The sequence below is a fragment of the Pseudophryne corroboree genome, chromosome 6, assembly GCF_028390025.1.
Source record: "Pseudophryne corroboree isolate aPseCor3 chromosome 6, aPseCor3.hap2, whole genome shotgun sequence".
Lineage (NCBI taxonomy): Eukaryota > Metazoa > Chordata > Amphibia > Anura > Myobatrachidae > Pseudophryne > Pseudophryne corroboree.
This window is the reverse complement of record NC_086449.1, coordinates 539451366-539476241: the sequence shown is the minus strand read 5'-3', so window position 1 is coordinate 539476241 and position 24876 is coordinate 539451366. Positions and strand designations below refer to the sequence as shown.

The 24876-nt window shown below is 44.1% G+C and overlaps 1 protein-coding gene across 10 annotated transcripts in view; it reads right to left on the bottom strand.

The window, feature by feature from the left end:
- Positions 1–24876, bottom strand: part of ATP2B1 (ATPase plasma membrane Ca2+ transporting 1) — a 356691-nt gene that overhangs the window by 91131 nt on the left and 240684 nt on the right. For all 10 annotated transcript variants that reach the window (XM_063927639.1, XM_063927641.1, XM_063927645.1 and 7 more), the window contains 3 exons: positions 14631–14845; positions 11493–11735; positions 10683–10924 (listed from right to left, as the gene is read on the bottom strand). In XM_063927639.1, the coding sequence (XP_063783709.1) occupies positions 10683–10924; positions 11493–11735; positions 14631–14845 (700 nt within the window). The remainder of the gene's footprint in view (positions 1–10682; positions 10925–11492; positions 11736–14630; positions 14846–24876) is intronic.

Genomic DNA, 24876 nt, shown 5'->3' with positions numbered 1-24876 from the left:
TGCTTCCCAGTTGTCCACGCCCGGGAAGAACACTGCTGACAGTGCTATTACGTGATTCTCCGCCCAGCGAAGAATCTTGGCAGCTTCTGCCATTGCACTCCTGCTTCTTGTGCCGCCCTGTCTGTTTACATGGGCGACCGCCGTGATGTTGTCCGACTGAATCAACACCGGTTTTCCTTGCAGGAGTGGTTCCGCCTGGCTTAGAGCATTTTAGATTGCTCTTAGTACCAGAATGTTTATGTGAAGAGACTTTTCCAGGTTCGTCCATACCCCCTGGAAGTTTCTTCCTTGTGTGACTGCTCCCCAACCTCTCAGGCTGGCGTCCGTGGTCACCAGGATCAAATCCTGTATGCCGAATCTGCGGCCCTCCAATAGATGAGCCTTTTGCAACCACCACAGAAGATATACCCTTGTCCTTGGCGACAGGGTTATTCGCAGGTGCATCTGAGGATGCGACCCTGACCATTTGTCCAACAGATCCCTTTGGAAAATTCTTGCATGGAATCTGCCGAATGGAATTGCTTCGTAAAAAGCCACCATTTTTCCCAGGACTCTTGTGCATTGATGTACAGACACCTTTCCTGGTTTTAGGAGGTTCCTGACAGGTCGGATAACTCCTTGGCTTTTTCCTCGGGAAGAAAAACCTTTTTCTGAACCGTGTCCAGAATCATCCCTAGGAACAGCAGACGTATCGTCGGAAAACAGCTGCGATTCTTGGAATATTTAGAATCCAGTCGTGCCGTCGAAGAACTACTTTAGATAGTGCTCTTCCGACCTCCAACTGTTCTCTGGAACTTGCCCTTTTTAGGTCGTGCAAGTAAGGGATAATTTAGATGCCTTTTTTCTTTGAAGAAACATCTTTTCGGCCATTACCTTGGTAAAAAGGCCCGGGGTGCCGTGGATAATTCAAACGGCATCGTCTGAAACTGATATTGACAGTTCTGTACCACGAACCAGAGGTACCCTTGATGAGAAGGACAAAATTTGGACATGGAGGTAATCCTTGATGTCCAGGGACACCATATAGTCCCCTTTTTTCCGGTTCGCTATCACTGCTCTGAGTGACTTTATCTCGATTTGAACCTTTTATGTAAGTGTTCAAAACATTTTAGATTTAGACTATGTGTCACCAAGCCGTCTGGCTTCAGTACCACAATATAGTGTGGAAAAATAATACCCTTTTCCTTGTCGTAGGAGGGGTACTTTGATTATCACCTGCTGGATATACAGCTTGTGAATTGTTTCCAATGCTGCCTCCCTGTCGGAGGGAGCCGTTGGTAAAGCAGACTTCAGGAACCTGCGAGGAGAAGATGTCTCGACTCTCCAATCTTTACCCCTGGGATAATACTCGTACGATCTAGGGGTCAACTTGCGAGTGATCCCACTGCGCCCTGAGACTCTTGAGACTACCCCCCCACCTTGAGTCCGCTTGCACGGCCCCAGCGTCATGCTGAGGACTTGGCAGACGCGGTGGAGGGCTTCTTTTCCTGGGAAAGGGCTGCCTGCTGCAGTCTACTTCCCTTACCTCTATGTCTGGGCAGATATGACTGGCCTTTTGCCTGCATGCCCTCATGGGAAAGGAAAGATTGAGGCTGAAAAGACGGTGTCTTTTTTAGCTGAGATGTAACTTGGGGTAAAAAAGGTTGGATTTCCCAGCTGTTGCTGTGGTCCCCAGGTCCGATGGACCGACCCCCAAATAACTCCTTCCCTTTATACAGCAATACTTCCATCTGCCGTATGGGATCTGTATCACCTGACCACTGTCGTGTCCCTGACATCTTCTGGGAGATATGGACAACGCACTTATCTTGATGCCAGAGAGCAAATATCCCTCTGTGCATCTCACATACATATATATAGAATGCATCCTATTAAATGCTCTACATGAATAAAATATTTTCAGTCAGGGAATCCGACCAAGCCAACCCAGCACTGCATCTCCAGGCTGATGGCGATCGCTGGTCGCAGTATAACCACCGTATGTGTGTATATACTTTTTAGGATATTTTTCCAGCTTCCTATCAGCTGGCTCCTTGAGGGCGGCCGTATCTGGAGACGGTAACGCCACTTGATAAGCGTGTGAGCGCCTTATCACCCTAAGGGGTGTTTCCCAACGTACCCTAATTTCTGGCGGGAAAGGGTATAACGCCAATATTTGCTATCGGGGTAACCCTACGCATCATCACACACTTCATTTTATTTTATCTGATTCAGGAAAAACTACAGGTAGTTTTTTCACTCCCACATAATACCCTTTCTTGTGGTACTTGTAGTATCAGAAACACGTAACACCTCCTTCATTGCCCTTAACGTGTGGCCCTAATGAGAAATACGTTTGTTTATTCACCGTCGACACTGTATTCAGTGTCCGTGTCTGTGTCTGTGTCGACCGACTGAGGTAAATGGGCGTTTTTAAAAACCCCTGACGGTGTTTCTGAGACGCCTGGACCGGTCCTAATAGATTGTCGGCCGTCTCATGTCGTCAACCGACCTTGCAGCGTGTTGACATTCTCACGTAATTCTCTAAATAAGCCATCCATTCCGGTGTCGACTCCCTAGAGAGTGACATCACCATTACAGGCAATTTCTCCGCCTCCTCACCAACATCGTCCTCATACATGTCGACACACACGTACCGACACACAGCACACACACCGGGAATGCTCTGACAGAGGACAGGACCCACTAGCCCTTTGGGGAGACAGAGGGAGAGTCTGCCAGCACACACCAAAAACGCTATAATTATATAGGGACAACCTTATATAAGTGTTTCTCCCTTATAGCATCTTTTATATATATACAATATCGCCAAAATCAGTGCCCCCCCTCTCTGTTTTAACCCTGTTTCTGTAGTGCAGTGCAGGGGAGAGCCTGGGAGCCTTCTCTCCAGCTTTTCTGTGAGAGAAAATGGCGCTGTGTGCTGAGGAGATAGGCCCCGCCCCTTTTTCGGCGGGCTCGTCTCCCGCTATTTTTGAAGTTAGGCAGGGGTTAAATATCTCCATATAGCCTCTGTGGGCTATATGTGAGGTATTTTTTGCCTCTAATAAGGTTTTTATTTGCCTCTCAGAGCGCCCCCCCCAGCGCTCTGCACCCTCAGTGACTGTTGTGTGAAGTGTGCTGAGAGGAAAATGGCGCACAGCTGCAGTGCTGTGCGCTACCTTTATGAAGACTCAGGAGTCTTCAGCCGCCGATTTTGGACCTCTTCTCTCTTCAGCGTCTGCAAGGGGGCCGGCGGCGCGGCTCCGGTGACCATCCAGGCTGTACCTGTGATCGTCCCTCTGGAGCTAGTGTCCAGTAGCCAAGCAGCAAATCCACTCTGCACGCAGGTGAGTTCACTACTTCTCCCCTAAGTCCCTCGTTGCAGTGATCCTGTTGCCAGCAGGACTCACTGTAAAGTAAAAAACCTAAGCTAAACTTTCTCTAAGCAGCTCTTTAGGAGAGCCACCTAGATTGCACCCTTCTCGTTCGGGCACAAAATCTAACTGGAGTCTGGAGGAGGGTCATAGGGGGAGGAGCCAGTGCACACCACCTGATCTGGTAAAAGCTTTACTTTTTTGTGCCCTGTCTCCTGCGGAGCCGCTATTCCCCATGGTCCTTTCAGGAACCCCAGCATCCACTTAGGACGATAGAGAAATATATACATACACACACACACACACACACATATATATATATATACACACATATACATACACATACATATATATATATATACACATACATACATATATATACATACATACATATACATACATACATACATATATACATATATACATACATATATATATATATATACACACACACACATACATACACACAGAGATATAGACATAGAGATATCTATGATGACAGATAACGATCATAGTAGTGTATGATTTAAAAATACAGTCTTCATTTGTCTGTATATTAATAAAACAAGTAAATGTCACTATTGTGCTTGTTTCACAGATCTACAATTAGAATCCTATAGTTTCACATATAATTCTAGTAGATACATTACATTCTCGTAACAGAAGCATAGCATATCAGATAAAACAGTTGAATGACTAATTTAAAAAAGCACTAAAAAATAAATAGCTATGTCACTAATTTCTGGACAAATTAAAAAAAAAAAAAAAAAAAAAAAAAGATTCTAGAATAGGTTTTACATCAATAAGTATTTCCATTAATACAGAGGCATGTCACATTTTTGTAAAATGTAGGAGCCAGATCATTGTCCCCAAGTAATCATACATGAACTAGACAGGGTTGGTATTAAAAGGCTATATAGTGTGGCCCCCTTTCCCCAGTTGCCAAATTGTCCAGAAACCACATATGAATTTTTTTAAAGTTGGTTTTAAAAAAACATCATTTGCACGGAAAATTAGCCTTGTAGGAACACTCTAGCCCATCAGCCCACCTCACACCTATACTTAGATGCCAGAAACCCATCTACCATATACTCAGATATTAAAATAAATGGAATTTAAAAACTCAATTATATTTGAAAATTAGAAAATGGGGCTATTATTAAGATCATTGGTCACTGGAGATGCAGTTAATATTACTGATCAATTGAGAGGATGCAATGATAATATATTAAAAGCTATGATTGCAAAGAATATTAACACTATTATGCTCTATAGAGAACAAGGCAAATTCAGGCACAGTACTTCATAGGTTGGGGCACACTTCTAGTACAAAATTCAATGCTCATTATTTATAAGTAGTCTTGAGAGGCCCATACATTAGGCATCTATTGAAGCAATTCTTAGGTCATCGTCAAAATCCAATATGTTGAAAATATTTGATATGCGGATTCTCTCCCAAAAATTATCGGAAATGGCAAGCCATGGATTTTTAATATGTAGTATTTTGCCGTTCCCCGGAGAAATGTCATCGCCGCTTGGAAGCGGGGAATTACCCTTTGGATGTGTGGCCCGCATCACACAACACATGCTACTCTGTGTTTTGAGTGTACATCAGCATCACTATGCAACATTTAAAATAGGATTTTGATACCTACCGGTAAATCTTTTTCTCCTAGTCCGTAGAGGATGCTGGGGACGACATCAAGACCATGGGGTATAGACGGGATCTGCAGGAGACATGGGCACTCTAAAGACTTTTCATTGGGTGTGAACAGGCTCCTCCCTCTATGCCCCTCCTCCAGACCTCAGTTGTAGGAACTGTGCCCAGGGAGACTGACATTTCGAGGAAAATAATTACTTAACTAGTGGTGAGATATCTACCAACTCACACCTCAACCATGCCGCACACATGGCATTCAACATAACACACGCCAACAGGCATGAACCAATTTCAGCAACATGCTGAAACTAAAATAACACAACTTGTAATAACTAAACTGCAGGTAAAATACGCACTGGGACGGGCGCCCAGCTTCCTCTAGGGACTAGGAGAAAAGGATTTACCGGTAGGTATCAAAATCCTATTTTCTCATACGTCCTAGAGGATGCTGGGGACAACATCAAGACCATGGGGTCTATACCAAAGCTCCAGTACTGGCGGGAGAGTGCGGATGACCCTGCAGCACCGATTGACGAAACTTGAGGTCCTCATCGGCCAAGGTGTCAAACTTGTAGAACTCCGCAAATGTGTTTGACCCTGACCAAGTAGCTGCTCGGCAAAGTTGTAAAGCTGAAACCCCCCCCCCCCCCCCCCCCCCGGGCAGCTGCCCAGGATGAGCCCACCTTCCTAGTGGAGTGGGCCTTTACAGACGTCGGTAACGGCAATCCAGCCGTAGTATGAGCTTGCTGAATCGTATTTCTAATCCAACGTGCAATAGTCTGCATGGAAGCAGGACAGCCAATCTTGTTGTGAGCATACAGGGCAAACAGAGCCGTTCTAGCAACATAGATTTTCAAAGCTCTAACCACATCTAGAGATTTTGAATCAGTGAATGTGTCAGTAACTATTGGCACTACAATAGGCTGGTTTATGTGGAAAGCAGAAACCACCTTCGGAAGAAAATGTTGACGAGTCCTCAACTCTGCCCTATCTTCATGGAAGATCAGGTTAGGGCTCTTGTGAGACAAGGCCCCCAATTCAGACACCCGCCTTGCGGATGCCAAAGCCAAAAGCATCACCACTTTCCAAGTGAGAAACTTCAACTCTATCTTTTGTAGAGGCTCAAACCAATCCGATTGAAGGAACTGCAATACCACGTTAAGGTCCCATGGTGCCACTGGAGGCACGAATGGGGGCTGGATGTGCAGAACCTCTTTCACAAAGGTCTGAACCTCTGGAAGAGAGGCCAATAGTTTTTGGAAGAACACTGACAAGGCCGAAATCTGGACCTTGATTGATCCCAATCGGAGGCCCGCCTCCACACCATCCTGCAAAAAAATGGAGAAAACGTCCTCAGTGAAACTCTTCCGTATGAGCTTTCTTGGATTCACACCTACATACATATTTTCTCCAAATACGGTGGTAATGTTTCGACGATACTCCCTTTCTGGCCTGAATAAGGGTGGGGATGACCTCCTCGGGAATACCCTTCCTGGCTAGGATACGGCGCTCAACAGCCATGCCGCAAAACGTAGCCGCGATAAGTCTTGGTACACGCACGGCCCCTGCTGCAGCAGGTCCTCTCGAGGAGGAAGAGGCCGGGGATCTTCTATGAGCAACTGCTGAAGATCTGGGTACCAAGCCCTCCTTGGCCAGTCTGGGGCAATGAAGATTGCTCGAACGCGTGTTTTTCTTATGATCCCGAGTACTTTTGGGATCAGCGGAAGTGGAGGGAAGACATACATTGATGGAAAAACCCACTGGGTCACCAGTGCATCCACTGCTACTGCTTGAAGGTCTCTCGACCTGGAACAGTATCTCTAAAGCTTCTTGTTGAGACGAGATGCCATCATGTCTATTTGAGGAACTCCCCAAAGACTTGTCACCTCTGCGAAGACTTCTTGGTGGAGGCCCTACTCTCCTGGATGGAGATCGTGTCTGCTGAAGAAGTCTGCTTCCCAGTGGTCTACTCCCGGAATTAATATTGCCGACAGAGCTTGTAGATGTTTTTCTGCCCAGCGGAGGATTTTTGTCGCCTCTGCCATTGGCGCTCTGCTTTTCGTTCCGCCCTGCCCGTTTATGTATGCGACTGCTGTTACATTGTCCGCCTGGATCTGCACGGGACGGTCTTGAAGATGTACTGCTTGTTGAAGGCTGTTGTAAATGGCTCTTAGCTCCAGAACGTTTATGTGAAGGCAGGCTTCCTGTTGTGACCAACGTCCCTGGAAGTTTTCTCAGAGAGAGACTGCTCCCCAGCCTCGGAGACTTGCATCCGTGGTTACCAGGACACAGTCCTGAATGCCGTACCTGCGTCCCTCTAGCAGGTGAGAGCTGTGCAACCACCACAGGAGCGAAATACTGTTTTTTGATGACAGGATTATCATTCTGTGCATGTGTAGGTGTGACCTTGACCACTTGTCCAACAGGTCCCACTGGACTACTCTGGCACGGAACCTGCCAAACTGTATGGCCTCGTAGGCCGCCATCATCTATCCCAACAACCGAATGCACTGATGAATCGACACACTTGATGGTTTCAATATCTGTTTTACCATTTTCTGGATTTCCAGAGCCTTTTCCAGCAGAAGAAATACTCTCTGAACTTCTGTGTCCCGAATCATCCCGAGGAAAGACAACCTTGTCGTCTGTTTCAACTGTGACTTTGGGTAATTTATGATCCACCCGTGTTGTTGGAGTATTGACAGAGAGAGTGATATGTTTTGTAACAACTGCTCCCTGGATCTCGCCTTTATCAGGAGGTCGTCCAGTTAAGGAATTATATTGACTCCTTTCTGACGAAGGAGGACCATCATCTCCGCCATAACCTTGGTGAATACCCTCGGCGCCGTGGAGAGACCGAAAGGTAACATCTGGAATTGGTAATGGCAATCCTGAACCGCAAATCTCAGATAAGCCTGGTGAGGAGGATAAATGGGAACATGCAGGTAAGCATCCTTTATGTCCACCGACACCAAGTAGTCCCCCTCCTCCAGACTGGCAATCACTGCCCTAAGTGATTCCATCTTGAACTTGAACCTTTTTAGGTAACAATTCAGATCTTTTAGATTTAGGATCGGTCTGACCAAGCCGTCCGGCTTCGGAACCACAAAGAGGCTTGAATAAAAACCCCTCCCTTGTTGTGACAACGGTACCAGGACTATGACCTGATCCTGACATAATTTTTGTATTGCCGCTGTTACTGCTTCTCTTTCTGGCGGAGAAACTGGCAAGGTCGATTTGAAAAATCGGCATGGAAGAACGTCTTGAAACTCCAGTTTGTATCCCTGGGATACTATTTGCAACACCCAGGGATCCAGGCCAGACAGAATCCAATCCTGGCTGAAGAGTCTGAGACGTGCCCCCACCCGAGCAGCCTCCCGCAAGGGAGCTCCAGCGTCATGCTGGGGATTTGGCAGAAGTAGGGGTAGACTTCTGCTCTTGGTAACCTGGAGCCGCTGTGGGCTTCTTTCCCCTACCTGCAAAGAAGGGGAACCTCTCGTCTTTTTGTATTTATTGGGCCGAAAATACTGCATTTGCGGGTGATGGGTCTTTTTTGCCGATGCAGGTGCAGAGGGCAAAAATGTCGACTTACCTGCGGTAGCCGCCGAGACTAACGCATCCAGGCCATCGCCAAATAAGGCCTCACTTTTGTATGGGAGAGCCTCCATGTTTCTTTTGGAATCTGCATCCGCGTTCCACTGGCGAACCCACAACGCCTGCCTAGCCGATACTGCAATGGTAGCGGCCTGTGAACCGAGTCCAATATCCTTCATTGCTTCCAGCATGTAGGCGGCAGCGTTCTTGATATTCTTTAACTTAAGGAGTATTTCATCTTTATCAATCGTGTCAATTTATGAAGAAACGCTTTCTGACCATTTTTCAATAGCGCGACTCACCCATGCGCAGGCAATAGTGGGCCTGATCAGTGTACCATTGGTAACAAATGGATTTCAATGTCGTTTCCATTTTGCGGTCTGCCGGCTCTTTAAGAGAAGCCGTGCCAGGAGCAGGGAGAATTACCTTCTTTGTCTACCTTGAAAGTGCACTGTTTACTACAGGGGGTGACTCCCATTTTTTCCTGTCCTCAGCCGGAAAAGGGTAAGCTATGTGAATCCTTTTGGGAATACGAAATCTTTTATCAGGATTCACCCACATCCCTTCAAACAGAGCATTTAGTTCGTGTGAAGGAGGGAACATGACTTTGGACTTCTTTTCCTTACATAAATACGCCTTCACCTGAGGTACAGGAGTAGTTTCTGTAACCTCCAACACGTCCCTTATAGCCACAATCATATATTGTATACTTTTGCCAATTTATGATCTCTCTCTCTGGATTCACTGTCATCGACACAAGAATGAGAATCCGTGTCGATATCAGTGTTTACAACATTTGCAAATGCTCTCTTATGTGACCCAGAGGGGCCGCCCGCATAAGGAATAACAGCATCCTGAAAAATCACATCTTCCACAGATTTTCTCCAGCATGCGGCCTTAGATTCAGACTTATCTAATCTACGGTTAATCAGATGCATACTGTCACGCAACTCTTTCACCCATGCAGGCTCTTGGTGTGCCGGTAGCGCCACCACATTACAACTCTGTGTCCCTAAAATGGCTTCCTCCGGGGAGGAACTCCCTGCCTCAGACATGCCTCACACGTGTACAGCACACCAACAGACACACTGGGACTTATTTTGGGGACAGACCCACAGTAAAATCTGTCAGCGGGACACAGGATAGGAGCAGCCAGTTCACAATCCCAGTGCCAGTATTTCCTGTGAACACAGTATGTCCACAGCCCAACAGCGCTTTTAAATAGTAATATACACTATCAAAAGCACCACAATCGCTTTGTGCCCCCCCCCACCTCCTTAGTAGCACCCTGTACTTGTCAGAAGTGGAGGAGAGGACCAGCATGTTCTCTGCAGCCTGAGGAGAGTGAGAAAATGGCGCTGAGTAGTGTGCTGGCTGCCTGAGGAAGAAAGAAGCTCCGCCCCCGCAATGGCACGTATTTTTCTTGCTGCCCAGAGCCCCCCCTGCAGTGCATGTGTGTGTGGGCAGCAATGGCGCGCTGCGCTCCCGCCAGCCGCGCCTCAGCAGTCACTTACTCGATTAAGATCATTCTTCTTCTACTCACCTGTCTCCTGACTTCTGGCTCTGTGAGGGGGGTGACGGCATGCTGTGGGAGTGAGCATCTAGACACATCTAGCGTTCAGTACCCTTCAGGAGCTAATAGTGTCCTGTCAGCCAGAAGCAGAGCCATGAAACTCTTTAGGAAGTTGGTTGTGCTTCTGCCCCCTCAGTCCCACGAAGCAGGGAGTCTGATGCCAGCAGATCTCCCTGAAAATAAAAAAACCTAACATAAGGCTTTTCAGAGAAACTCAGTAGAGCTCCTCAGAATGCATCCAGTCTGCCTGGGCACATTTCTAAAACTGTGGTCTGGAGGAGGGGCATAGAGGGAGGAGCCAGTTCACACCCAATGAAAAGTCTTTAGAGTGCCCATGTCTCCTGCGTATCCCGTCTATACCCCATGGTCTTGGTGTCGTCCCCAGCATCCTCTAGGACGTATGAGAAGTAAGTATTAAAGCTTACATATGACAAACGTTTGTTTAGTTCAGATTTACATGCCATTTGAAATTGGAGAGAGGAAAAGATTCTGCAACACTTACTTCTTAAGGACAATCTCAGAAGCACCCTTACTGAACATTCGATAACTGCCATCATTGTTTTTTAACACCGTGCTCATGGATTTTCTCACAGAATTAAATGTGTACACTTTGAATAAGGTTTCTTCAGGGATCTCATTTCTTACATCTTGATAATCCCGTTTTAGATCCAAAAGAAATCCCAGCAAGGCACATTCAGTTTTGTTACCGACATGGCGTGGTAGACCACCTTCCTTTTCAGGAGGCTGAGAAAATATGATCAGTCATCTGTCAGAAAAACTTATTGGGTAATTAAATTAGTGATGTGCTATAGTACTTTAACAAGTTTTTATACAAGGACTACTTACAAAAAAAATCAATATGTAGCACCCACAGTCCTAGAGATTTAAATGTTCCATAATCTACCACTAGGTGATATTAATAATGTATTTGTATATATTACCATGCCCTCTGACAATAGATCTTGGATGGTCACGTCAGATACAACATCTACTTTGTTATTTGTTTATTGAATTGAAGTAGCAAACTGTTTCAGGTAAAAGGGGTGGTCAACTCTTGGACAACGCTCCTAATATCATATCCCCCCCCCCCCCCCCCCAGGTATTACTCCTTAAACAAAATAAATATGTAGGAGCTACATTTATATAGGAAAAGGTAAACCTAGAGGTATATTTAAGATAACCTAGACAAATCCATTTGAGTGAAAAGCAGCTTAACATACACAATAATAAATGTAACATGCTACATCCATCTACGCATCATACATATTTAGACAAGTTTCAGGGTAAATGCTATGCAATATCAAAGGGTTACCAAAATTTTAGATGTGTAAGCACAGTTCACGGAGATCCCTGTTACAAGGAGGTCCAGCAAATTTTCAGGTAAGGACTCTGCATCCGGAATCTTTCTGTAATGTTTGTCATTTAGGAAAGCTTGAACTACAGTCATCCTGTTCATGGTTAACGTTCCAGTTTTATCTGAACAGATTGCAGTGGCATTACCCATGGTTTCACAAGCATCCAGATGCCTAACCAAGTTGTTGTCTTTCATCATTTTCTACAGAAGAAACAGAAAACCATAATCAGCATAACCTGTTCTTTCACCTCCACCTAGGCAACAAGAACAATGTCTTAGAAATAGCAAATAGGCAGCATGGGTTGGAAAGGCTGCTGAACCACTTCCTATGCAGAGAACCTAGACAGACTGTATCCGGACTATAGGACGACAAGTAAAAGGTCGACCACTAATAGTCAATATGGTCAATAGGTAGACATGTAAAATGTAGACCGTGCTTATGGTCGACATAACAATTGTCACACATATGGTCATCATGGCGTTTTTGAACTTTTTGCATTTTTATTAACTTTTCCATACTTTACCATCCACAAGGACTGCGACTGGGAATAGTAACCTGGCCTGACCCATGGCAAGCGAAGTGACACGGTACACTAATTGGGGTCCCATGGGGGTCATTCTGACCTGATCGCTCACTGCAGTTCATCGCAGAGCAGCGATCAGGTCAGACCTGCGCAAGCGCTGGCGCCGCAGTGCTCCGGCGCATGGCTGACAGCCAACAGCTGTCGTTGCCTAGCGATCGCCTCTGCCTGATTCACAGGTAGAGGCGGTGCTGGGCAGGAGGGGGCGGCGTTTGGCCACCGTTTTGTTGGCGCGGTCCGACCAACGCAGGCGTGGCCGGACCATGCGGGGGTCGGACCGCAGCGGCTGCGTGACGTCACACACAGCGACAAGTAACTCCGGGCCAGCCGCAGGAGCTGCGCCGGCTGGGAGTTACTCTTCAAGTACAAAAGCATCGCTGCTGTGCGATGCTTTAGTACTTGTGCGGGAAGGGGGCGGCCTGACATGCGGGGCGGACTGGCCCTGTGCTAGGCGTCCCGCCGCATGTCAGTGTAAGTGATCGTAGCTGTGCTAAATTTAGCACAGCTACGATCAGGTCGGAATGACCCCCCCATGTGCGTTGTCGAAGAAAACACAAAAACCCTGTAAAAATATTGTGTCTGCATTTTGTCATATCGACCTTTTCATGTGTCAAGCTTTTGACCCTGTCAACCACATGGGGTCAAACCTAAAGACTGTAGACCTTTCTACTGTAGATCTAATGATCCATGTAGTGTGTACAGTATCTGTGGTGTAATCATACTTATTGGTTATCACTGTATTGGTTATGCAATGATAACAAGACATTGTGTGATGCCAGTGTTTATATAACTACAAACGCTAACATAAAAAGTACTTTGTGATGTCTAAATAAAATCCCTCATTAGTAGATGCAAATATTGCTCTTTGATTGAGCGGTGATGTAAGCCCACCTTCCAAGTCAGATCAAGGTACATCTGCATAAGGTGGTCAGTAACAGGGTATAACTACCAAAAAAACAACAAGGGTACGTCCAGGTGGGCTTTCCATTTACTTCACTGCCGTTCTCAAGAAGAAAAGCACCCAAAGCAGCTTTTTAGGAAAATAAAATCTGCCTCATTATGATAACACCTGGTCACAATGGGGGGGGGGGGGGGGGGGAAGAATGTAGAACCATAGGAGTTTTTAATCAATAAAAGGAAAAGATACACATCTATACGTATCAGGAGAATGGGAGGAGCAAACAACAATCTCTAAAATACAATGACCATATATTAAAATAAAATTAGTAATCTGAGAATGACTTATTTAGTAGTAAACATTAGAATGTTCATCTATTTCAACACAGGTCTCCATAAAAAGTTGCAAAGCATTGCACATCTGCATGTTAAGCACTTGCGTGAATGCAGTATATGAGGAAAAACAGGTGCTCTACTGCACACTTGTTTTCTTGCCAGTATTCCATTACACTCCATATAGTGCCAACAGATTATACAGAAAATAGACAGTAGACAAACTAAATGTAGAAGTGCAGTTATTAAAATGGATAAGACATAAACCTTTGCTGCCCAATGGGAAGGTCCGCATTTTCTAGTGCAGATCGAATATTTTAAGTCAAACCTGTACAGAGATGTATCCTCAAACATCATTGCTACATTCACACCAAACAGTCCCTCTGAGCGCGCCAGGTCCCATGAGACAGTGTCTGGCGTCTTTTTTTCTTTTTTTTAATGCCAAAAATGCATCATCGTTGCAACACAATGCAGCTAGGACGCACCAGGAAACACGATGATTAATTTTATATGTCACCTTGTATATCTACGTGCAACGGAGTCTCTTAATCTGTATACGAAGTGCCATGATGCATCAGTTGCAGCTTGTTTCCAACGATTCATACAGTCACACACAATATACAAGTATCGCATATCAAATTAATCAGCACAGTATCACTGCGCATCCTACTTGTATTGCGACTCTGAAAAAAAAAAGCCTGACACTAGCAGAGTTGCATAGGATCTAGTAGCTCACTCGCGCCAGGCCTCATGCGGCATGGTTTAATGAGGCTAGATGATGTATGAGGACACATCTGTAGTAAGGCATAGAAAAGAGTGAGGAGTGATCACCAAATTCTCCTGTTATCTGTAAATTATTACCATCTAAACCATCACACAGGAGTTAATCTCCAGTGGAAATCTCAGTGAAGCACTCTTCCTTGGAAATGGCACAGCTGATTGACGTGTGACTGCAGATAGTTTCTAGTACAGGCCTGGCCAACCTGTGGCTCTCCAGCTGTTGTAAAACTACAAGTCCCAGCATGCCCTGCCACAGTTTTGCTATTAAGAAATGCTAGAACTGTGGAAGGGGAGGCTGGGATGTGTAGTTTCACAACAGCTGGAGAGCCACAGGTTGGCCAGGCCTGTCCTAGTAAATGGGGATAAAGATGCTCCCCAAAAATAAAAATAATAGTATTTACTAAGCAAAAAAAAAATGCCTGCACCTTTCCATATTTTCTTTGGTTTGCTATGTAATGTTAATAAGTTAGACAATTAATTTAAGGTATAAGAAAAAAAACCATACCTTAACAGAGTATGCCAGTGATATGGTTACTGCAAGTGGAAGACCTTCTGGTACTGCTACCACCAGAACTGTAACTCCAATAATGAAGAACTTGACAAAATACTGGACATAAATTGGTGTACATTCAGTCAACCAGGGGCGTTTATTAACCCAGAAGGTGTTGATGACAAAGTATAGTACAAGGATTATAACTGTAATTGCAGACATCACCAAACCTTTAAAGAATACAGAAAATAGTTTAATATGCAACAAAACAATGTACAAGATGATAGAATTTGAAGTTTGACAGTTTATTGAATTTTAAGTTTGACAGGCAATTTAATATTTATAAATACACCTTTTGTCCATGTAAGGAAATGTTGAGCGTCCTCAAGATAAAAAGGACACCAAAAACTTTGATTCCTAATATTAAAAACACCTTCAAATTTACAAATGAAATGGTGACCAGACAATGAAGTGCCACAATTTGGTTTATATAGTTCAAAACTAAAAATGAAAAACAGACCAGAACAATTTCCATTTTAGTTTTATTTGAACTATTCAAGTATTTTCAAGGCGTTAAATGGATTTTCGGCTTTGTTTGCTTTCTTTATACCATTTACTATTCTTGGAGCCTACATTCATCAGTTTATAACTTCATGGACTAATCAACAGACTTTAGATCTGCAATTTAAAAATTGTATGTCGTATTAAAATTAATGACCAGCACTTTTTGGAGGGTATTAGTAAATTTTGTATTTTATTCAGTTATTTTATCATGTTTTCATGAAACAGTTTCCATTGAATTAAATAAAATAAGATTTGTATTTGTTTTGAACATGGAATCCTGAATAGCCTTGTTCCTTAATTTTTACACCTGTGTGTTTACATTCCGTGTGTCCTGCAAATTAGTAGGTTTAAAAAAACTTTAATTTTATGATTTTTACAATTTAGGATTAATTTTTAATTATCTTATCTGCTTATGCAATATAATATTTAAATGTCAAGATTAGGCACGACATTTTATTAAGAAAAAAGTTATCTTGATAGGAAGATTTCTTTATGCTAAATATAAATGTAACACTTGCAAGAGCTTAGGGACCATTTCAACATAATTCTGGAATGGACCATTTAGAAGGCAACTTAAAAACAGAGCTTCACGTAACAAATTAAAACTACACTATTACTTTGGAACGAGTATAGCTCTGTAGCGCTGTCCCACCTTATACAAATTCCCGGGGACTGCTCTGCTCAGCCTTTTTTTCCTGGGGTATGTGCCTACCATTTACTTTAAAAGGAGAGGCGTGAAATAGCATCAGGAAGTGTTCAAAATGCAAGAACGGAGATATGAACCATTGTTCAATGTTAAGCTATCATTCCACTCTAGCTAGCTAGAGTATTCACAACTCCCTTTTTTTTCCCAGTTAGCAGGGTTAAGGTAGTATCTTAAATGGATATTATATAGATTTTAAAACAGATAATGCAAACATTTCTGTTAGGGAGACATCACTGGATCAGCCCATGTTCAATCCACAGAGAACATTTCTGCTAACAAGTCACTGAAATGTCCTGCTCCCTAAAACGGTTTCTCTCCAAATGCTAATCTACTGTAGAAGCATGAAAGAGCAGATGGGACAAATGCAGATTATATAGAATGTATATTTTGCAGTAGTTCAGTCTCATACAGCCTGAGTAAGCTGTATATTATAAACACACAGAGATAAATAGAACTATATTAACAGGTTTTTTTCTTTTTTAACATTTCCTTTTAAACTATAGCTTGTTAAAACCTAGCATGTGTTCACAATGCAACCTAGCAGTGTTCCTCATGGCTGAGGAAGCAATATGCCAAGTCACGAATATATTTAAATGTAGGCTTATTCAGAAAAATACATTTGGTACAAAATATCATGAATATCATATCATAAAAATTTAAATGACGATACATACAAACAATAAAAATATATTTCCTGTGATAAGACTGTAAAACAGTTTAAGAAAATAGTATGTTACAAAAGCAGTATACTGCAACCAGACTGTTTTGTCACAGATATTTTCCTTCCATTGTTCAACTATGTTTCTGTCAGTTACATAAGAAATTGTATTAAAGTCCTTGCAGAATTGTTAGCCATGAAACACTAATCGTGTACTCTACTCTGTACAGCAAAACAACTATTTTTGGGAGGCTATCTTTCAAATTATACCCAGTTATCATTAGCAAGACTTTCTATAATAACAGGATTTTAATACCTACCGGTAAATCCTTTCCTCCTAGTCCGTAGAGGATGCTGGGGTCCACTTCATGACCATGGGGTATAGACTGTTCCGCAGGAGCCATGGGCACTCTTAAGACTTTTCAATGGGTGTGAACTGGCTCCTCCCTCTATGCCCCTCCTCCAGACCTCAGTTATAGGAACTGTGCCCAGGGAGACGGACATTTCAAGGTTTACTTTAAAACTAACTGTGAGATACATACCAGCTCACACCGCAACCATGCCGCACACATGGCCATCAACATAACACACGCCAACAGGCATGAATCAATTACAGCAACATGCTGAAAACTAAGAAAACACAACTTGTGTAATTCTAATAACAAAGCTGCAAGTAAAATACGCACTGGGACGGGCGCCCAGCATCCTCTATGGACTAGGAGAAAAGGATTTACCGGTAGGTATTAAAATCCTGTTTTCTCATACGTCCTAGAGGATGCTGGGGTCCACTTCATGACCATGGGGTTTATATCAAAGCTCCAGTACGGGCGGGAGAGTTCGGATGACCCTGCAGCACCGATTGACCGAAACTTGAGGTCTTCATCGGCCAAGGTGTCAAACTTGTAGAAGTTAGCAAATGTGTTTGACCCTGACCAAGTAGCTGCTCTGCAAACTTGTAACGCCGAGACACCCCGGGCAGCCGCCCAGGATAAGCCCACCTTACTAGTAGAATGGGCCTTCACCGACGCAGGCAACAGCAATCCAACCGTAGAATGTGCATGCTGCATAACCCCTCTGATCCAGCACGCAATAGTCTGCTTGGAAGCAGGACACCCAATCTTGTTGGGAGCATACAGGACAAACAGAGCCCTGTTTTCCGTATCCTAGCTGTTCTAGCGACATAACTCTTCAGAGCTCTAACCACATCTAGAGACTGACTCAGTGAAATTGTCAGTAACTACTGGCACCACAACAGGTTGGTTTATGTGGAAAGATGAAACCACCTTCGGAAGAAAATGTTGGCAAGTTCTCAACTCTGCCCTATCTTCACGAAAAACCAGGTAAGGGCTCTTGTGAGACAAGGCCCCCAATTCAGACACCCGCCTTGCGGATGCCAATGCCAAAAGCATCACCACTTTCCAAGTGAGAAACTTCAACTCTATCTTTTGTAGAGGCTCAAACCAATCCGATTGAAGGAACTGCAACACCACATTAAGGTCCCATGGTGCCACTGGAGGCACAAATGGAGGGTGGATGTGCAGAACCCCTTTCACGAAGGTCTGAACCTCTGGAAAAGAGGGCAATTGTTTTTGGAAAAAAATTGACAAGGCCGAAATCTGGACCTTGATTGACCCCAATCGAAGGCCTGCCTCCACACCAGCCTGCAGAAAATGGAGAAAACGTCCCAACTGAAACTCTTCCGTAGGAGCTTTTTTGGATTCACACCAAGACACATTTTCTCCAAATACGGTGGTAATGTTTCGACATTACTCCTTTCCTGGCCTGAATAAGTGTGTGAATGACTTCCTTTGGAATACCCTTTCGGGACATGCAGTCAAACGTAGCCGCGGTAAGTCTTGATACACGCATGGCCCCTGCTGCAGCAGGTCCTTGTGAAGAGAAAGAGGCCGAGGATCTTTTATGAGCAACTCCTGAAGATCTGGGTACCAAGCTCTCCTTGGCCAGTCTGGGTCAATGAAGATTGCTCGAACCCTTGTTGTTCTTATGATCCTGAGAACTTTTGGGATCAACGGAAGTGGAGGGAAGACATACACTGACCCACTGGGTCACTAGCGCATCCACTGCTATTGCTTGAGGATCTCTCGACCTGGAATAATACTTCTGAAGCTTCTTGTTGCGACGAGATGCCATCATGTCTACTTGAGGAACTCCCCAAAGACTTGTCACCTCTGCGAAGACTTCTTGGTGGAGGCCCCACTCTCCTGGATGGAGATCGTGTCTGCTGAGGAAGTCTGCTTCCCAGTTGTCTACTCCCGGAATGAAAATTGCCGACAGAGCCTTCACGTCTTTCTGCCCAGAGGAGGATCTTCGTCACTTCTGCCATTGCCGCTTTGCTTTTCGTTCCGCCTTGACTGTTTATGTACGCGACTGCTGTTACATTATCCGACTGGATCTGTACGGGATGATCTTGAAGAAGATGTACCGCTTGTTGAAGGCCGTTGTAAATGGCTCTCAATTCCAGCATGTTTATGTGAAGGCAGGCTTCCTGACTTGACCATTTTCCTTGAAAGCTTTCCCCCTGAGTGACTGCTCCCCAGCCTCGGAGACTTGCATCCGTGGTTACCAGGACCCAGTCCTGAATCCCGAACCTGCGTCCCTCTAGTAGGTAGGAGCTGTGTAGCCACCACAGGAGCAAAATCCTGGCTTTTGACGACAGGACTATCTTCCGGTGCATGTGTAGGTGGGATCCCGACCACATGTCGAACAGGTCCCACTCGAATACTCTGGCATGGAACCTGCCAAACTGTATGGCCTCATAGGCAGCCACCATTTTCCTCAACAACCGAATGCACTGATGGATCGACACACTTGTTGGCTTCAATATCTGTTGTACCATTTTCTGGATTTCCAGAGCCTTTTCCACCGGAAGAAAAACTCTGGACTTCTGTGTCTAGCATCATCCCGAGAAAAGGCAATCTTGTCGTCTGGGCCAACTGTGACTTTGGATAATTTATGATCCAACCGTGTTGTTGGAGTATAGACAGGGAGTGTGATGTTCTGTAACAACTGCTCCCTGGATCTCACCTTTAATCAGGAGATCGTCTAGATAAGGAATTATATTGACTTCTTTTTGACGCAGGAGAACAATCATCTCCGCCATCACCTTGGTGAATACCCTCAGTGCCGTGGAGAGACCGAAAGGCAATGTATGAAATTGGTAATGGCAATCCTGAACCGCGAATCTCAGATAAGCCTGGTGAGGAGGATAAATGGGAACATGCAGGTAAGCATCTTTTATGTCTACTGACACCATGTAATCCCCCTCCTCCAGACTAGAAATCACTGCCCTCAGTGATTCCATTTTGAACTTGAATCGTTTCAAGTAGAGATTTAGATTTTTTAGGTTTAGGATTGGTCTGACCGAGCCGTCCAGCTTCGGAACTACAAAAAGGCTTGAATAAAAACCCTCCCCTTGTTGTGACAAAGGTACCAGGACTATGACCTGATCCTGACAATTTTTGGATTGCCGCTGTTACTGCTTCTCTTTCTGGAAAAGAAGCTGGCAAGGTCGATTTGAAAAATCGGCATGGGGGAACATCTTGAAACTCCAGCTTGTACCCCATGGACACTATTTGTAACACCCAGGGATCCAGGCCAGACAGAATCCAGGCTTGGCTAAACAGTTTGAGACGTGCCCCCACCTGACCGGCCTCCCGAAGGGAGCCCCAGCGTCATGCTGAGATTTGGCAAAAGTAGGAGTAGACTTCTGCTCCTGGGAACCTGAAGCCGCTGTGGACTTCTTTCCCTTTCCTCTTCCCCTACCTGCAAAGAAGGGGGAACTCTCGCTTTTTTTGTATTTATAGGGCCGAAAGGACTGCATGTGAGCGTGATATGTCTTTTTGGCCGGTGCAGGCGTAGAGGGCAAAAATGTCGACTTACCTGCGGTAGCCGCCGAGACTAACGCATCCAGTCCATCGCCAAATAAGGCCTCACCTTTATATGGGAGAGCCTCCATATTTCTTTTGGAATCTGCATCCGCGTTCCACTGGCGAATCTACAACACCCTTCGAGCCGATACTGCCATGGTAGCGGCTTGTGAACTCAAGAGTCCAATATCTTTTATCGCTTCTAGCATGTAAGCGGCAGCGTCTTTGATACTACCTAACTTAAGGAGTATCTCATCTTTATCAATCGTGTAAATTTCTGATGACACGCTGTCTGACCATTTTTCAATGGCGCGACTAACCCATGCGCAAGCAATTGTGGGTCTGAGCAGAGTACCATTGGCAACATAAATGGATTTTAATGTAGTTTCCATTTTCCGGTCAGCTGGCTCCTTTAGTGAAGCCGTGCCAGATGCAGGGAGAATTACCTTCTTTGTCAACCTGGACAGTGCACTGTCTAACACAGGGGGTGACTCCCATTTTTTTCTGTGCTCTATCGGGAAAGGATAAGCCATTTCAATTCTCTTGGGAATACGAAATTTCTTTTCGGGATTCACCCACATCCCTTCAAAGAGAGTATTAAGCTCGTGTGAAGGAGGGAAAGTGACCTTAGATTTCTTTTCTTTATAGAAATAAGCCTTCTCCTGAGGTGCAGGAGTGGCTTCCGTAACTTCCAGAACTTCCCTTATAGCTACAATCATATATTGTACATTTTTTGCAAATTTATGATCTATTTCCCTGGAGTCACTGTCGTTGACACAAGAATCAGTGTCCGTGTCGGTATCAGTATTCACAATATTTGCAAATGGTCTCTTATGTGACCCAGAGGGGTCGCCTGCAGATGGAAGAACAGAACCCTGAAAAATCACATCTTCCACAGACTTTCTCCAGCATTCAGCATGAGATTCAGACTCTTTCACATTACAAGTCTGTGTCCCTAAAATGGCTTCCACCGGGGAAGAACTCCCTGCCTCAGACATGTCTTACACACGTGTACAACACACACACAGACACACTGGGACTTATAGGGGACAGACCCACAGTAAAATCCGTCAGAGGGACACAGTTTAGGAGCAGCCAGTTCACAACCCCAGCGCCAGTATCTAATGCCGGTGAACACAGAATGCCCATTGACATGCATCGCTTTTTACACAGTAAAACACACTTGTAAAGTAACAAATTCGCTTGTGCCTCCCCCTGTTTTGCACCCTGATACTTGTAGTCAGAAGTGAAGGAGGACCAGCGATGTCTCTGCAGCCTGAGGAGAGAACATGGCACTGAGCAGTGTGCTGGCTGCAGAGGAAGAAGCTTCGCCCCCGCAATGGCGTGTTTTTACCTCAGAGACTTTGCATAATATTTATACTGGCAGTGTATATAGGTATTTTTGCTGCCCAGGGCGCGGGCGCCCCCCCCCCCCCCCCCCCCCCTCTGTGAGGGGGGTGACGGCGTGCTGTGGGAGTGAGCATCTAGACACGGATAGCGTTCAGTACCCTTCAGGAGCTAATGGTGTCCTGTCAGCCAGAAGCAGAGCCATGAAACTCTTCAGGAAGTTGGTTCCTACTTCTGTCCCCTCAGTCCCACGAAGCAGGGAGTCTGATGCCAGATCTCCCTGAAAACAAAAAACCTAACAAGTCTTTTCAGAGAAGCTCAGTAGAGCTCCCCTAGAGTGCATCCAGTCTGCCTGGGCACATTTCTAAAACTGAGGTCTGGAGGAGGGGCATAGAGGTAGGAGCCAGTTCACACCCATTGGAAAGTCTTAAGAGTGCCCATGGCTCCTGTGGAACCGTCTATACCCCATGGTCATGAAGTGGACCCCAGCATCCTCTAGGACGTATGAGAAATTCTGATTCCAAAACAAAGTGAATAGATCATAGCCACCAATGTTAGGGAATGCTGAAACCATTATTATGAATTAACAATATACAAGCAAAGGGAAAACAAGACAAGAAGGCGATAGAGCAGCAGTGATCAGGTAAGCTCTGTAATAACTATAGAAAAGCACTGAGTATCTTGTTACAGCAAATGACAACAGAAACAGTTCTCTCTTCAGGGCAGCATTCTGACAGCTCCAGGAAACAACAACTGAAATATTTAAGAACTCACATCCAATCAACAATGACTGCATAAAAAAATAAGCTAGGAAGGGAGGTAAAACTTAATATTTCAAGAATGTGTACATATTATACAATTAGCACTTCCTTTTTTGGTGCAAAAATAAAATACTCTAAAGGCTATATGTAATAGCTTATGTTTTTGTGAAGCCAGCAGAATTTGGGGATATAGTCAATAAATTTAAAGAGGTTATTTGTTTTAAAGGACATACTACTGTATTTAGCAGGTATAATTGCTGAAATCACTCCAGTACCAGGAAATGAAAAACTCAGGGTTGGAAAAAACAAAACAAAAAACAGGTTTAAAAAAAATATAAATAAATATTTTTTTCCCCCAACCACTTTTTTTTAACATTAAATGTTTTAAATGATACAAAAATGTGATCCTGCTTATTATAGAAATACTGTAAAACATTGTTATGTATTAGAAACCTTGATCAACCATGTGTTAATGTTCTCAAACATTAAAATTTTAAGGCAACTAGGCTTTGGTACGATTTATTTTAAGTCTTCCAATAAAAACAAATTTTTTACTGCTTATTATTTCTATTACGTCTGAAAATATATAGACAGACTAAACATATTAAAACCATAGTACCCTCAGAGGTAGATGAAAATGAAAAGAAGAATGTTAGTGTTTTTCTCCTGTCCTATAGGATTGTTAGGAGAGGAGTTTGTAGTGTTTTAGCTGATGCTAGGCAGAATTAGTAGCTCTCTGATCTGGTTGACCCTCTAACCATCCCGATTTCTCTGGTGTGTGTGTGTGTGTGTGTGTGTGTGTGTGTGTGTGTGTGTGTGTGTGTGTGTGTGTGTGTGTGTGTGTGTGTGTGTGTGTAAGTTCACTACATTGCTTCAGCTCACTCGAATGAAGACCACAGGCAACAAAAATGTGGGTTGCCAAAACGATTCCCTTCTAAAAGGTTTAAAAAAAAAAAAAGAAGTAGTCACAGTCCTGTCCCTGTAGTCACAGCATAATTTAATTTTTTTTTTTACAAACCTGTTTAAACCAGTCAACCCTGAAGAAACTATTACATATACACCCAGATGTGTTGTGTGTACAAATCAAGTTTTCATAGTACATACGTAATGTCCGTTTTCACTGGCCTACTCCTTTCCATTATTGGTGCACTGAGAACTAAATTCTGAAAGTATTTCCAAAGGCTTCACTGATTCCACAGTATGACTTGTACAAGTTATTCAATATGTTTGTAAGTATGTTGTTCTAGTGCAGTGGTTTCCTACATTGATGCCATGGAACTCTAGGGTGCTGTGGGGGACTTGCAGCCGTTGCCACGGGTTGGTGGTCCAGGACCAAATCAAATTATTTATGGTCAATGTGATAGACAAATCCAGTGCTGGTGGCTGTCATTCATAAAATGTGGCCCATTAGAAGCACAAACCTGAGCCTAAGGATGACAGGTAACCACTATACTAGTGTATTGGTCGAAAGCTACTTTTGACATATTAATAGAGGGAAAAGCATCTAGGGCAGTAGCCACTAGTGGTGAAACATAATGAACATGTTTAGAAGTCAGCATTTAGAAATGTTGGCAAAGTGCACTCTAAAACTAAAATATTGTATTCAGAATGCAAATTCATTTATTTTTGGAGTATTCTATATCCAAATTTATTAAACTAAATATAAAGACAATCACTGCACTATCACCAAGTAAGAATATTAGAAAAGCTGTTGTAGCAATGTCCTTACACACGCTTTCCTGGAAATGAAAGTTCTAGCAATGGTAAAACATGGTAACACTGCTGGGAGTAAACTGTTAAAAAAAAAAATGGAACACACTACCATATATCTACTTTGTCTGTCACCATTTAAGGTCTCAGAACTGCATGCCTAAACATGTTTTACAATACATGTTTTTTATAAAGACAGATTGTGTTTCAGGGTAAATGACAAAAGGATTAAAACACAAATAATTTAACTCTGTGTGATAGGGTATTAATGTGTGCTACGGGAAGCGTGACAGTCCTTAATGAGAGCACTTTTGTATGTCTGGTGATAGACCAACATACGGGTTCAGTATGATTTGCTGGCGTTTGGAATCCCTCCGGTCATAATACCAACGCTGGGATCCCGATACATGAAATACAGACCGGGGTGAGTATGAGCCATTCTACCCTCTCCCCTACACCCTAACTTTCCCCCTTAGTGCCTAATCTTAACCTACTTCAGGTGGTGCCTAAACCTAACTCTCTATCCTCCGCAGCCTAACCCTAACCCTCCCAGGGGGTGCCTAACCCCCCCTCTCCGCAGCCTAACCCTAACATCTCCTGTGGCGCAGCCTAACCCTCAACCCCCCAA